Source organism: Gekko japonicus, unplaced genomic scaffold (assembly GCF_001447785.1).
Source record: "Gekko japonicus isolate JY-2015 unplaced genomic scaffold, Gekko_japonicus_V1.1 scaffold5084, whole genome shotgun sequence".
Lineage (NCBI taxonomy): Eukaryota > Metazoa > Chordata > Lepidosauria > Squamata > Gekkonidae > Gekko > Gekko japonicus.
Genome location: NW_015160369.1, coordinates 9,687 through 22,893, shown reverse-complemented (window position 1 = coordinate 22,893; position 13,207 = coordinate 9,687). Strand labels below are relative to the sequence as shown.

The 13,207-nt window shown below is 54.0% G+C and overlaps 1 protein-coding gene across 1 annotated transcript; it reads left to right on the top strand.

The window, feature by feature from the left end:
• Positions 1 to 1,371: 1,371 nt before the first annotated feature.
• Positions 1,372 to 12,053, top strand: IFI35 (interferon induced protein 35). The gene is made up of 8 exons (XM_015417679.1): positions 1,372 to 1,462; positions 1,755 to 1,907; positions 4,008 to 4,109; positions 4,803 to 4,959; positions 6,346 to 6,452; positions 8,084 to 8,273; positions 10,214 to 10,320; positions 11,451 to 12,053. Exons 1-8 carry the CDS (start codon positions 1,421 to 1,423, stop codon positions 11,661 to 11,663), a joined length of 1,071 nt encoding a protein of 356 aa, XP_015273165.1. The 5' UTR covers positions 1,372 to 1,420; the 3' UTR covers positions 11,664 to 12,053.
• The last annotated feature ends 1,154 nt before the right edge of the window (positions 12,054 to 13,207 follow it).

Sequence of the window (13,207 nt, the reverse complement as noted above, 5' to 3'; positions counted from 1 at the left end):
CCGGGCACCAAGAATACAGAGCATCCCTTGCCCCAGACCAAGAGCTCCTATCTATACCTTGTAGCTAACAGCCACTGATGGACCTCTGCTCCATATAAGAACATAAGGGAAGCCAATGTTGGGTCAGGTCAATGGCCCATCCAGTTCAACACTCTGTGTCACACAGTGGCCAGATTCCTGTGGCAGTGAATTCCAAGTGTTCATCACTCTTTGGGTGAAGAAGGACTTCCTTTTATCCGTTCTAACCAAATACTGTTTTGAATGTAGGATGTTTTAATTGTAGCCGCCACCACTTCCTGTGGCAGTGAATTCCATGGGTTAATCACCCTTTGGGTGAAGAAGGACTTCCTTTTATCCGTTCTAACCCGACCGCTCAGCAATTTCATGGAGTGCCCACTAGGCGTTCTTGTATTGTGAGAAAGGGAGAAAAGTACCTCTTTCTCTACCTGCTTTCCCTACCTGCTCCCTACCAGTGGCTCCCTGGGTGCTCCTGGCCCGATTCAAGGTGCAGGTCTTGGCCCGCAGAGCCCTTCACGGGGCCAGTGTGCCCAGAAGGCGGCCTTCTCCCACAGGAACTCCTCCGTTCTCAGAGGTGCCCCCTCCGCCGGAGGCTCAGATGGGGGGCAGCCCAAGAGAGGGCCCTCTCCGTTGTGGCGCCAAAAGGATGGGCCTCTCTCCCTGGGGAGACTCCTCTGCCTCCCTCCCTCCTTCCTTCTCGTCCACCAGCACTGTTCCCTCTGAGCTGAGTTTGTGTGAGCCAGCTCACAGTTTTTTAGCCTCCGGCTCACACATTTTTGTCTTCACTCAGGAAGGGATGGGGCTCCAGAGCAGACTAATTGATGCAGCAGCCAAATCGCTCGCTCACAACTTTCATGCCAGGAGCTCGCAGAGTAGAATTTTTGCTCACGAGACTCCGCAGCTTAGAGGGAGCCTTGCCCACCAGCGGGTGGAGACTTTGGTCTGGTCTGCTGTTCCCGCACTAACTCTTGTCCCCCCTCCTCCCCTGTTTATGTGTGGGGGGGTGGGGGTAGGGGGGCTTCCAGGCCACCTTCAAGCTCCAGACCTAATTTAAAAAATGGTCAACTTGGTTAAAATGCTGGCAAAGTTAACGTTTCAGAGACGTTTGTCTTGTGTAAACCAGTTGGTCTGTGCAAATGATCCATCCCCCCACCACCACTGAAGAGCCCCCCCCCCAAGAGGTGTGGGGGGGCACTGATCCCCAACCTTTCTTTCGTATTGTTTAAAGGCTTCCCATCCCTCCTCCTCCTTGGACTCCGGACCGCTCGCAGAGCAACACGGGGCAGGGCCCTGCTTTGCTCACGGCCAGGCGAGGCCCTGACGGGTGGACCTTTTTTTCTCTATTCAGGAGGCCTTTTCCTGCGTCCTCCATGAGAACATTCCACCAAGCGAGTCTTGGGTGATGGTGCCGGAGCAGATCACGTGGGAAATTCAGAAATGCAAGGTAGTCCTCCTTCGACCAGCCTCTAAAATAAAGGCCCTTTCCTTATGTGCTGTACACTCGGGGGCTTGTTTTGTACTCTGCGCAAGCTCAGAGGCCCTTGGACCATCTTCAGCCTCTAAAATAAAGGCCCTTTCCTTATGTGCTGTACACTCAGGTGCTTGTTTTGTACTCTGCGCAAGCTCAGAGGCCCTTTGCTTGTCCCAGTGTCGAGTCCATCTGTTCAGACTGGTTTCTCTGCATCTCGTTACGGAGCTTGTCTCTGCTTCAAGGGCCTTTTCCTCCCCCTCTCCAGGAGATGTGTAAAGCTTTGGAGGCTGACCAGTTGTGTCTGGAGGAGGGCAGAAGGGAAAGCGAGCGGGAGGCGTCCAGGCAGCGGGAGGCGGCGGCACTGCTCCGTGAGGAGCTCCAGCAACTGAAAGAGGAGGCCCGGGCTGGGAAGTTCCAGGTAGGGTAGCCTTTAAACCAGCGTTTTGCAGATTTGTCCTTGAAATCATCACCTCCCTGCCGAATCAAATCATGCCTCAAGTCCACTTGAATTATCCCCTGAGAAGCTGAATCCTACAACCTGTAGAAACCTGTTCCAGTCCAACAAAATGATACTCATCTGCTTTCGTTGTTTAGTTTATTTTGCTTTTGCTAGTTGGTGAGTTTTGCTGGCCGGGGGTAGAGATGTAAAATTTCCGGAAATTTTGAAGCTCGGGAAAAAAAACCGTTTTTTTTCCGGGGGAAAACGGAAATTTTCGGGAAAAATTGAAAAAATGCTACAATAGCATTTCTTTTGTCTTTTCTAGTTTGAAAGTTATTCTGTTACTTTAGGAACATAAAATATGACTATGGACATTTTTACTTGGCATGAGATTATCACAATTAGCATATTAAAAATATAGTGTATCCAAACAATTATTACAGAATACCCACCCACATGCAAAAACAAAACTGAAACCTTTTTATTTTCTTCTGACAATCGCACCTCCTAAAGGAAGAAATGCATCTTGTTCTTGCATTGGAGAGTTCAGTTTGTAACCTAGGACTTGCTTGTCCTCGGTGCACAGAAATTACATCAATCTGATACCATATATTTTAGAAATGATTTGGAAAATATTTGCACACCTTGTCTTAAAATATTTTATTCATCATGTTAAAATAAAACGTTCCATAATCAATTTTTTTTTCATTCCTTTTTTCAATTTTTCCAATTTTCCGGAAAAAAACAAAAAGGCTTCAGGAAAAAACACGGAAAAAAACCGGTTTCCCCCTCGAATTTTTCCGGGTTTTTCTCCGGCCCTTCACATCTCTAGCCGGAAACATCCTGACCTTCTGACAGCGACCAGATCGCTTCAGTGCCCAAAAGCCCACTCAGGATCCTCATGAGGTCTCCCCAGGCGTCACCCGGGCACTTCTCTTTGCATCACCAGGGGCTAGAAACTTGCCTCAAAATAACAGTGTGTCAGCAGCACCACGAAGCTCCACACCCTGCGGCAGAACTGCAGAGTGCCGGCTCTGCTGCCAGGCAGCAGGTTTCTTGGGTGGGGGTGGCAGGCAAGGCCCGTTGGCTCAGCAGCAGGAGGAGCGGGGCCACGAAGAGCTCCTTCGATTAGCCAACAGCAGGGATTTACAATCCAGTTCAAAAAGGATTTTGGGGGGAGGGCCCTTTCTCACATCTGCTCACCTGTTTCTCTCTTTTGCTTCGTTGGGGTTTCCTCGATGGACCCTGGTGGCAGACTAATTAACACAGTGATGGTGCACAGCCTGATTAAAGAGTAGATAAAGGTTTATTTAGGAACTAACATACTTGATATTAAAGAGGAGGGACAGGAATAGGTTCCTAAACTACGTCTCTCTGGCTGAGAGGGTAAGACTCCCTCCCTCCTTCCTTCTCGTCCACCAGCACTGTTCCCTCTGAGCTGAGTTTGTGTGGCACTTTGGAGAAGGAGCAGGATATTGCCCGAAGAGTAGCAATCTGGAGACAGACAAGGAGCCGAACTTAACAGGACAGATCTAATTGTCCCCCTGAAGGGTCTTCATTGCCTGTTCCACCAGACCCTCAGGGCAGAGCATGGGTGACCTCTAGCAGTGGTTGGCCTGTTAGGATAGCGGAGTGTGTGGGGGGGAAGGAAGAAGAAGAAGAAGAGATTGGATTTATACCCTGCCCTTCACTTGGAGTCTCAGAGCAGCTTACAAACCCCTTTCCCTTCCCCTCCCCACAACAGACACCCTGTGAGGTCGGTGGGGCTGAGAGAGCTCTGACAGAAACTGCTCTTTTCCAAGGACAGCTGTGCCAGAGCTTGTGACTGACCCAAGGTCACATCAGCAGGTGCAAGTGGAGGAGTGGGGACTCAAACCCGGTTCTCCCAGATTAGGGTCCGCACACTTAACCACTACACCAAACTGGCTCTCTACACCAAACTGGCACAGGAAGGTCTGCCTGTGGCACATTAGTGAAGAGACTCCTTGCCTGGGACCCCGGGAGGGGGGGGGGTCTGCTGACTGTCTGCTCCAGCAGCCCCCCCCTCCCCTTTTCACACCTCCTGTGCTTTCTCCACAGGAACAGCCAGAATGGGGAAGTGAAGAGAGACGCCAGTTGCTTCAGCAGAAAGCAGCCCTGGAGAGTGAATTGCAGCAGCTGGAGAGGCTGCAAATTGACCAGGTACCAAAGGGGGGGGGGACATGGGATCTAGACCCCCACCCCCAGCACTGCTGAGAGAGGGGGGCCCCCGTTGAGTGGCAGATTTCTCCTGCAGAGAGCCCCGCGGAAGGAGGGCTCCCAGAGGTCTTATCTGGAGGCTGCCAGTGGCTGTGAGCGAGCGAGTCACACGTCTGGGTGGGGGAGGCTGGGGGCAAGTGCGGGGGGAGCCCCGGGGCCAGCAGCCCCTCTGGCAGGCAGCCAGCCGACAGCGATGGCAGACGCTCAGATGGGGGCACATCCCGAGGGAAGCCTCAGCCAAGAGGGGGTGGGAACTGGGAAGGAAGGCCCCGGCTTCCCGGGAGACATCTCCGGCCAGGCCTTCCTTTTGTGCCGGCCAGGCCAGCCAGTCTCCCAGTGACTGCAGGGCTTCAGCAATCCTGCCCCAGGCCCTTTCGACTTCCCCCGCCCCTGCCCCAGAAAAAAGGCTGCTGGTTTTTTTTTGGGGGGGGGCCTGCTGGGAGTTGCTAATCTCCAAAGCCCCGGCTTCTGGAGACCCTCTACCCTCTGGTGGCACTTCCAGGGTGTCATGCCGAGCCCTGGTCTGAAACGTGGGCTCCGTTGGACGGGAGGCTTCTTTTGTGGGGCGCGCCGCCTTCTGGGTGGGCACAAGGCTTGGCAGGAACAGTCCGCCTTCTCTCTCGTTTGCTGCACCAGGTGCCACCCGCCCCTCCGGAGAGGTTTATGGTGTTTAAAGGTCACACCGAAGAGAAGAAGGCGGAGAAATCATTGCTTGACGCGCTGTCCGTCGAGCCCCGGATCCGCTACCCTTTGCCTGGGGGGACGGCGCTGGTCACTTTCGAAACGCCTCAGGGTGAGAGCCCTCCTGGCCTTGCGTTGCCATGTTCCCGCTTGGTGGGCGCTCCAGTGGGTGTCCCTTGGCCGGGAACCACCGTTGAAGTCAAAGGCAGACGATCAGGATGGGTGGGAACTGTAGAGCCCTCTTTCCTTTGGGCAAATTACATTCTCGGCTTCAATTCCACGGCCTGTGAAATAGTCCGAACAGGGGCCTACCTTGCTGGGTGGATGTGAGGACCAAACCCAGTAAGGATTACAAACCACTTGCAAGTGAGGAAGGAAGCAGGGGTGGCGGGTTTGGGGGGGTTCTGAAAACAAGCAGAAAACTAGGAAGAGAAAGGCAGCACTGAAGGAGCCAGTGTTCAATGCACCTGTGGTTTTGTCCCCAGATGTGTGGACTGTTAGCGCATACAGGAGGGTTGTGGCGCATGGGCAGGCTAGCGGGGCTTGCACCTCCCTCTCTCGATAGAAATGAAGCTGCCCGTCTTCTCTTGGAGGTGGTGGTCAGACCGAAGGCCTGAGCCCTTGATTGCTCGCTGCTCCGCATTGCTCTTAGAAAGCTAGCATCTCAGGGGAAAGGTTCTGGCCTTTGCAGGGGAATTATTTCTATGCCGTGGGAATTATTGCTGTGGAGAAACTGTTTTCCTTCGGAGCAGAACAGCGCAAATAAGGGTTTGCCACCTTGAGTGTAGACAGAAGAAGAGCGAGGGGTGTGTGTGACAGAGGCTGCTTAGGGTGATCAGACCCCTCCCTGTGCCAGCAGCCGCAGGAAACCTACACAGAATCCCGTCTGTTCTCACCCCCAGTGATGGGACTCTCCTCCCCCCCCCACCCCGGGAAAAGGGGATTGCTCCTGTAGTATTCCCGCCCCAGGGTCCTGGACTAGCCCCGACCGACCGTCTGTTCTGCGATGAAGATTCAGCAGCCCCTCCCCCAGGCAGAAAGTTCTACTGAGTTTGCAGTTTTGGGCGGGGGGGGGGGGGGGGGCGTTATCTGTTTCCCATGCTGTTTTCTCAACTGGGATTCCTCACCTCCACTGTCTGATGGGGAACTGTCACGGCTCAGGTGGGGTGTCACCTGACGCTGCCACCACTCTGGATTTAGGTTCCCTTGAGAAGGCCCAGAGCCCCCTCCCAAGACCTTCAGGCCTCCCTTTTGGCCGAATAACAGGCACGAGGACCAGGCAGAGTGAACCAAGGAAAAGGTTTATTTTATAGGAGGTCAAACAACAAGGTGCAGAATAATAACAGTGAGTGGGTGAAAAGAAATCAAATGCCCTAACGCGTCTCAATATACACTGTCCCTAGCTCACTATCTGCAGTTCTGCATAGTGTGCGGGTTTGGGGGGGGGGGGGGGGGGAGTGGCTGAGGCTGACTCCGTCTCCCCCCCCCAATGTATCAGTTGCCCAGAGGATCATCGCTCAGCCGGAGCACAGGATTCGGCTGGACGAGTGCACCATGCGGGTGAAGGCAGAGCCCGTGGAGCTGCTGATGCCGGTGTCTGTGGAGGTGGGTTCCGCTGCCCTTGATGGTACCGGGGGGGGGGTCCACACTGCGGGCAGCTGAGGGTCCCTTTCCCCCTCTGAAAAAGAAGGCCAGCAGCATCCCTTTGCTCGTTCGGCGTAATTCCTTTTGCCTGCTCTGGACCATTCCGGCTCTCCCCGCGGCCTTCTCTCTGGTTGCCCATCTACCCAGCTGGAACAAGGGGAGGAGCCCCGCTGGGGGCACGTGGTGCTCCTGGCTGCGTCTGTGTGAGGAAAGGACCCCCTTCCAAGGCACGCAGCTGCAGGCGTGGTCAGGGTCCTTCGGGGCCCCTCTTGTGCGGTGGGTTCCCATTTCCTGGCACTGGGTATTTGGACCCGGGTCGCCCATGGGGATGCCTAACAATTTCTGTCAGGTTCCGCAGCAAGTAAAATCTCCACACACGTTCCCAAGGAAGCGTTATGCTTTATTCGATTACAAAACTGGTATACCCTATCCACAGGATTATTGTTAGCAATGACCATGGGGTGGGAAAAAAAGGTAAAGGTTCCCTTGCTCGAAAGCCAGTCGAGTCCAACTCTAGGGTTGCGGTGCTCATCTCCGTTTCCAAGCCGAAGAGCCAGCGCTGTCCGAAGACGTTTCCGTGGTCATGTGGCCGGCGTGACTAAACACCAAGGCGCACGGAACGCTGTTCCCTTCCCACCGAAGTGGTCCCTATTTATCTACTTGCAATGTCTTGCTTTCGAACGGCTAGGTTGGCAGGAGCTGGAACTAGAGACGGGAGCCCACTCTGTCATGCGGCACCCGGGTCTCGAACTGCTGAACTACTGACCTTCCACAGCCTGCAGTTCAGCATCTTAACCACTTGAGCCACTGCAGCTCAATGGGGCGGAAACATCCTTACATATAGCAGGACAGGGCGAATGGCTAAGCAAATGAAATTCAAGTGCGCCCGGGCGGGAATTCTCCCAATGGGAGGATACATGATAAGCGGGAGAGTCGCAGTGCCCCATGAGAGCCGAAAGATTCGCACCCGGGGTGGAACGCAAGCCCTCCCCCCTTCACAAGGCCAGACAGATAACGCCGTCTGGCAGAGCTGGCTCCCACGGTCTCCCTAGCAATGTTTACAGCAAGCGGCAGAGCAGCGAGCAAGCCCGGATTAGGGACGGGAACAAGCAAAACAGCGAGCCAGCTGACATCATGGGCTGCCCCAGAATCGATCATGGCACAGACAAGCACTTGTCGGCTAAACAGAGTTTGACAGGGACCGGGAATGGGCATTGGTTGCTGGCATACAGTTCAGGGGACCTGGCGAGGTGAGAGTCGGGCTCCCAGCGTCTCTTGAAGGCCGTCCGGAGGAAGGAGTGGGGGTGGGGACTTGTTGGCTGGTCACAGGCCCTCCTCCTGGCCCGCCAGAGGGAACCCTGTGACCTGGGTGACTTCTGCAGTTGAGCAGCAGGCCTCCCGTGTGGGCAGGAAGCTTGCCGGATGCCTCATCCCCCTGCGGAGCCGCAGCCCACAGGTGGGTGGTCCTGGCCGTCTGGGAGCCCATGGGTGGGAGGGAGGGCGGGAAGGCCCGCTGCCTGCTGGGCTCCTCCTCAGCCACCCTGGGAGGTGCCCATCGGAGCCGCTTCTCTTCTCTCCCCCCCCCTCCCCAGGTTGCCTTGGAGCGGAGCCCCCGGAAGGTCCTGCTGTCTGGGCTGCAGTTCCCCTCCCTCCCCAGGGAGCAGCTGCTGGACAAGCTGTCCCTCTTCTTCAGCAAGCGGCAGCAACAGGGTGGCGAGGTGGAGGCTGCCCAGTGGCTGAGCGGCCCTGGCCACGTGGTCCTGACCTTTCTGGAGGACGGAGGTATGGTGGTGGGGGGGGACGGACAGCCAGGGGATCCCGCCTGTGCGGGGAGGGGAGGGCGACTCCTTTGCTCCTTTTGGGGAGCCTGCCCCCCCGGGGGGGGGCCCTTCCCGACCCATGTCTTTGTTGCAAAGCAGTGTCTGAGTGGGGATAAATTTGGACTGGGACCAATGTTCCCTCTAAGCTGTGGAGTCTTGTGAGCAAAAATTCTACTTTGTGAGCTACTGGCATGAAAGTTGTGAGTGAGCAATTTGGCTGCTGCATAAATTAGTTTGCTCTGGAGCCGTCCCCTCCTGAGCTAGGACAAGAATATGTGAGCCGGAGGCTAAGAAAACTGTGAGCCAGCTCACACTAACTCAGCTTAGAGGGAACACTGACTAGGACTACGGCAAGGTGAGGACGGGGTGTGATCCTGTCCCCTCCCCAACCCTCATATCCTTGATCAGTGTTCCCTCTAAGCTGAGTTAGTGTCAGTTAGCTCAGTTTTTTAGCCTCCGGCTCACACATTTTTGTCTCAGCTCAGGAAAGATGTCTCCAGAGCAAGCTAATTTATGCAGTTGCCAAATCGCTCGCTCCCAACTTTAATGCCAGTAGCTCACCAAGTAGAATTTTTGCTCACAAGACTCCACAGCTTAGAGGGAACATTGTCCTTGATAGACCCCTGCCCCGCTTTGGTAGCCGTGGGAGAGGGGAGAGGCAAGGGCCGTCGAGGGACTTCTCATCCCCTTTCCTCTGCTGCAGAGGGGTAAAAGCAGATGGGGGAAGGACTGTTAACCCCCCGCCCCCAATCCCAAACCATGAGAGAGGGTATCTGCCAACTCCTAACATTAAAATAAAGGCTGGAAGTTCCAGGATCCGTTCCGTGAGCCATCCAGGGAACACACAGAAACAGCGGCCAGCCTGCAGCTGCTTCCCACGGCCTTCGTCTCCAGTCCAGCGGCAAATATCGACGATCCTGGAAAAGTTCTGCACCGCAGATCACCACCCCCACCCCACTCAGGGAACTCTGCCCCTACGGTGGAGCGATGCTGTTCCTTCGTCCAAAGCCCACCTCTGGCACCGAGCGCTTCAATGTGGGCTGCTCCCAGGAATCCCAGAGGACTTTGGGGCTAAGATCCAATGAATAAGGGATGCAGAAGCCACAGAGATTTTTAAGCTTATGTATGGTCCAGTGTTCCCGCTAAGCTGAGTTAGTGTGAGCTAGCTCACCGTTTTTTAGCCTCCGGCTCATGCATTTTTGTCTTAGGAAGGACAGCTCCAGAGCAAACTGATTTATGCAGTAGCTCATGAAGTAGCTCATGAAGTAGAATTTTTGCTCACAAGACTCCACAGCGTAGAGGGAACATTGGTATGGTCTACTAGAAGACTAAACTACGAGTTCCTAGAGCTTGTGTGTCTCGTGTAAAAAAGTACCACCTTTTTCTTGCCGGGGACTGGCCGCCTCTCAGCTCCCGGGAGACCCTCCTCCTCCTCCGAGGATTGATTTCCCCCCCACTTACTGTCTCTCTGTGTCTGTCACGGTTTTAAAAACTTCTCTTGGAAGACCACCCCAGGCCAGTGTGCTAGAAGTCCATCAAGGGAAGCAGCCGACTTAGTAAGCACGCAGTCTAATTGTCATCCATGTTCCCTTCTTTATTAAAGAGTTGTTTTTTTCCCCTACATACCACTATGTTTCCCAACATGCGGGTAGAAGGAAGAAGGGGTTAAGAAACAGAAATAAACAAAGTGAAGTTGTAATGGGTCTGTTACAGAACATGCAAGGAAGTCACACCGTCCTTCCCCTCTGATTTGGGGCATTTACATTCCTCCATATTGACTTTGGAGAGGCGCAGACTGGGTTGCACAAGCCCTACAAGGAAGCCAGAGACCACCAAGAGAGTGGTCACGTAACTCTTTGTATGTCTTGGCCACAAATCTTGAACATGTCCCCCCCCCCCCAGTTGCCGAGCGGCTTATCCAGAGAGGCCAGTTCCAGGTGACCATCGGGAAGGAGACAAGCAGAGTCAAGGTGTCGCCCTACCTGGATGGGAAAATATCAGACCTGATGGTGAGGATTAGTTAAATTAAAACAGTGGTCCTACCTAAGCTTTTGTAATATATGTATATGAACGTATATGTGTATGTTTTGTAATATATGTGTATGAACGTCAGGATACTGAGGACAGCGAGGCATGTTACGTGGATGTGTCTGGTGTGGAGGGGCAAGGGGTGATTTATCCGTGGCGCAAGATAAAAGGAATCGTGGTGGCTGTGAAGGTTGTCAGACTCCCATCGCATCAACGAAGCACACACTTGTAGGAAAAGATTTTACTTTATTTGAAGCAATAGGTGCATAACAGGATCACTGTTCAGAATGAGGCATAAGCATGGATCCCAATAGATTATAGCAAGTTCAAAAAGCTGAGGCCCAATTGCGGGACTTCCCGCGCGCGCCATTGAGCCTGGGAAGCAACGTTCCTACTTAATCATAACATACTGCTTCTCATGGATAATGCCATGAGATCACCCAAGCGACTACCCGCCAGCAACCACCTGTGGCCTTGAGAGATACGGACGTTCCTGCAACTAGGCAATTAAGCGCATAAACAGGCATACATGGGAAAGCAAAAGTAAACAAGCGCATACCCATAGAATAGGGAAACAAGAGCATGGACAGAGAAACGGGAAACGTATTGGCAGCTTGCTGACAGAGGTCTGGTTTTGATGCCAGGCCGGTATGGATTGCCGAATGGGTAACACAGCGTGGATGGCGGTGGGCGTTTATTTGGAAAGGTGCCTTCAAGTAAGAGAACGTCCTAGAGTTTGGAAATCGTAGAATACGGACTATATTTTGCATTAATATGAGTTTGCTGTGTTTAACTGAGATGGCTGAATGTTTCCGGTTGAGGGATAGTATAGGATTTGTTTTCTTACAATCTGTAGGGTATTGGGGTTAGGAAGGGCTTTCTCCACCCCACATGCACTTGATCGTGGGTCCTCATCAAACTAAACTGCGCGACAGCAAAGGATGTTTCAAGTCTGTCCAAAGTCAGCTCCTGCAGGGATCTGGGATCTAGTCACTGTTTGGATCTGCTGCCACTGGGGCTTCTTGCATTCATCGGTGGCTGCTGCAGGTCTCTGGCTGGCTGCTGTCTTCATTCACCCCCTGTTCTCCCTCCCCCCCCTTGTCCATTGCAGCTCCGTCCCGTGGTCTGTCCTCGGACTGTCCTGCTCTCAGGGATCCCAGACGTCTTGAACGAAGAGCTGATGCGTGAAGCCCTGGAGATCCACTTCCAAAAGCCCAGCAAGGGAGGGGGGGAAGTGGAAGCCGTGGCCTATGTCCCGCCCGGCCAGCGTGCCCTCGCTGTCTTTGAGCGAGAGGAGGGCGGAGCGCCCAGCCTGTCTTCTTGATCCCGCCCAGGCTGGCTGCTGAAATACACACCTGAGGGGGGGGGATCGAGAGTAACGCAGTCCCTTGCTCAGAGCTCTGGAAAACGAGGGACATTTTGGTCATTTGAATCCCGTGTCAGGACAGGGAAGTAGATATCGATGAAGAAATCTCACGGGTGTGCGGAAACGGAGCAGCTTTTCTTTGGGCCCCAAGTCACCCACCCAGGTGGGAGTGGTGGAGCCTCTGGAGCTTGCAGAGGGGCATTCTGGGATGGTGGCGAGCGGTTCCCGGTCTTTTGGCTCTGCTGGGCTGTCTCTCCCCCCCTCCCGTGCAAGTGTTTTGCATTTCTTGTTTGGTAATCTGTGATATTGGTTTGTTCATGCAATAAATTAATCAACCTCAAAAACTCAGTAAAGCGACACGATCACATTCATGGTGTCTGTGGAGAATTAACTGGGGTGGAGGGTCCTTGGGGTTGTTCTTTTTTTTTTTGCTTGGAGGAAAGCGATGGCGAACCTCAACAGCATGATAAAAAGTAGAGACCTCACCCTGCCAACAAAAGCCCGCGTGGTCAAAGCAATGGTATTCCCAGTAGTCATGTATGGCTGCGAGAGTTGCGACTATAGGGAAGGCCGAGCGCCGAAGAATAGATTCTTTTGAACTATGGTGCTGGAGAAGGCTCTTGAGAGTCCCTTGGACTGCAAGGAGATCAAATCAGTCAATCCTAAAAGGAATCAACCCTGACTGTTCCCTGGAAGGCCAGATAATGAAACTGAAGCTTTGGCCACCCAATGAGAAGGGAGCACTCCCTGGAGAAGATGACCCTGATGCTGGGAAAGACTGAAGGTCAAAGAAGACGGGGACGGCAAAGGATGAGATGGTCAGACAGTGTCATCGATGCAACGAACATGAAATTGAAACTGAGCAAACTTCAGAGGATTACAGAAGACAGGAGGGCCTGTCGCTGGACTGTGCGACTGAACAACAACATTACTCAGTGAAAGAGCTGGGGGGGGGGCGCGCGCAGGGATGTAAGTGTAAAAAAAGGAAATAAAAACAGTTTGGTAGAACAAAACTGCATACCTGTAGGGGCTCAGGGGAGACATCGGCCAGCTGTGTGTTTCAGCCCCGCCACCGCTGCAGCTCACAGACCCAAGCCCCCTTGCGGGGGGGGGGGGGGGGGTGACAAGACGGGCCCCTTTCTAAGCCTCCCCCCATTTATGACTGACCGGTGGTGCCCTGCGGAGGGGCCTTCCTCACCCAATGGGGGGAGGGAGACGAGGCGGTGGGCCACCCCCAAGGGGGACAGGTGAGCGACCTAGCAGAAGCGGGGCGGTCTACGGGAATCGACGCCCCTCCCGTCAAGGAACTTTCCCAGGGAATGGGCGCCAGGGCACCCTCGCGGCGGCGCTTCTGGACCAGACAGGAGGGGCTTGCGTCGAAGGGGGAACGGCCCCGGCGACCCCCAAGCAATGCTCCCTCTAAGCTGCGGAGTCTTGTGAGCAAGAATTCCACTTTGTGAGCTCCTGGCATTGCAGTTGTGAGCAGGCAGGTATTTGGCTGC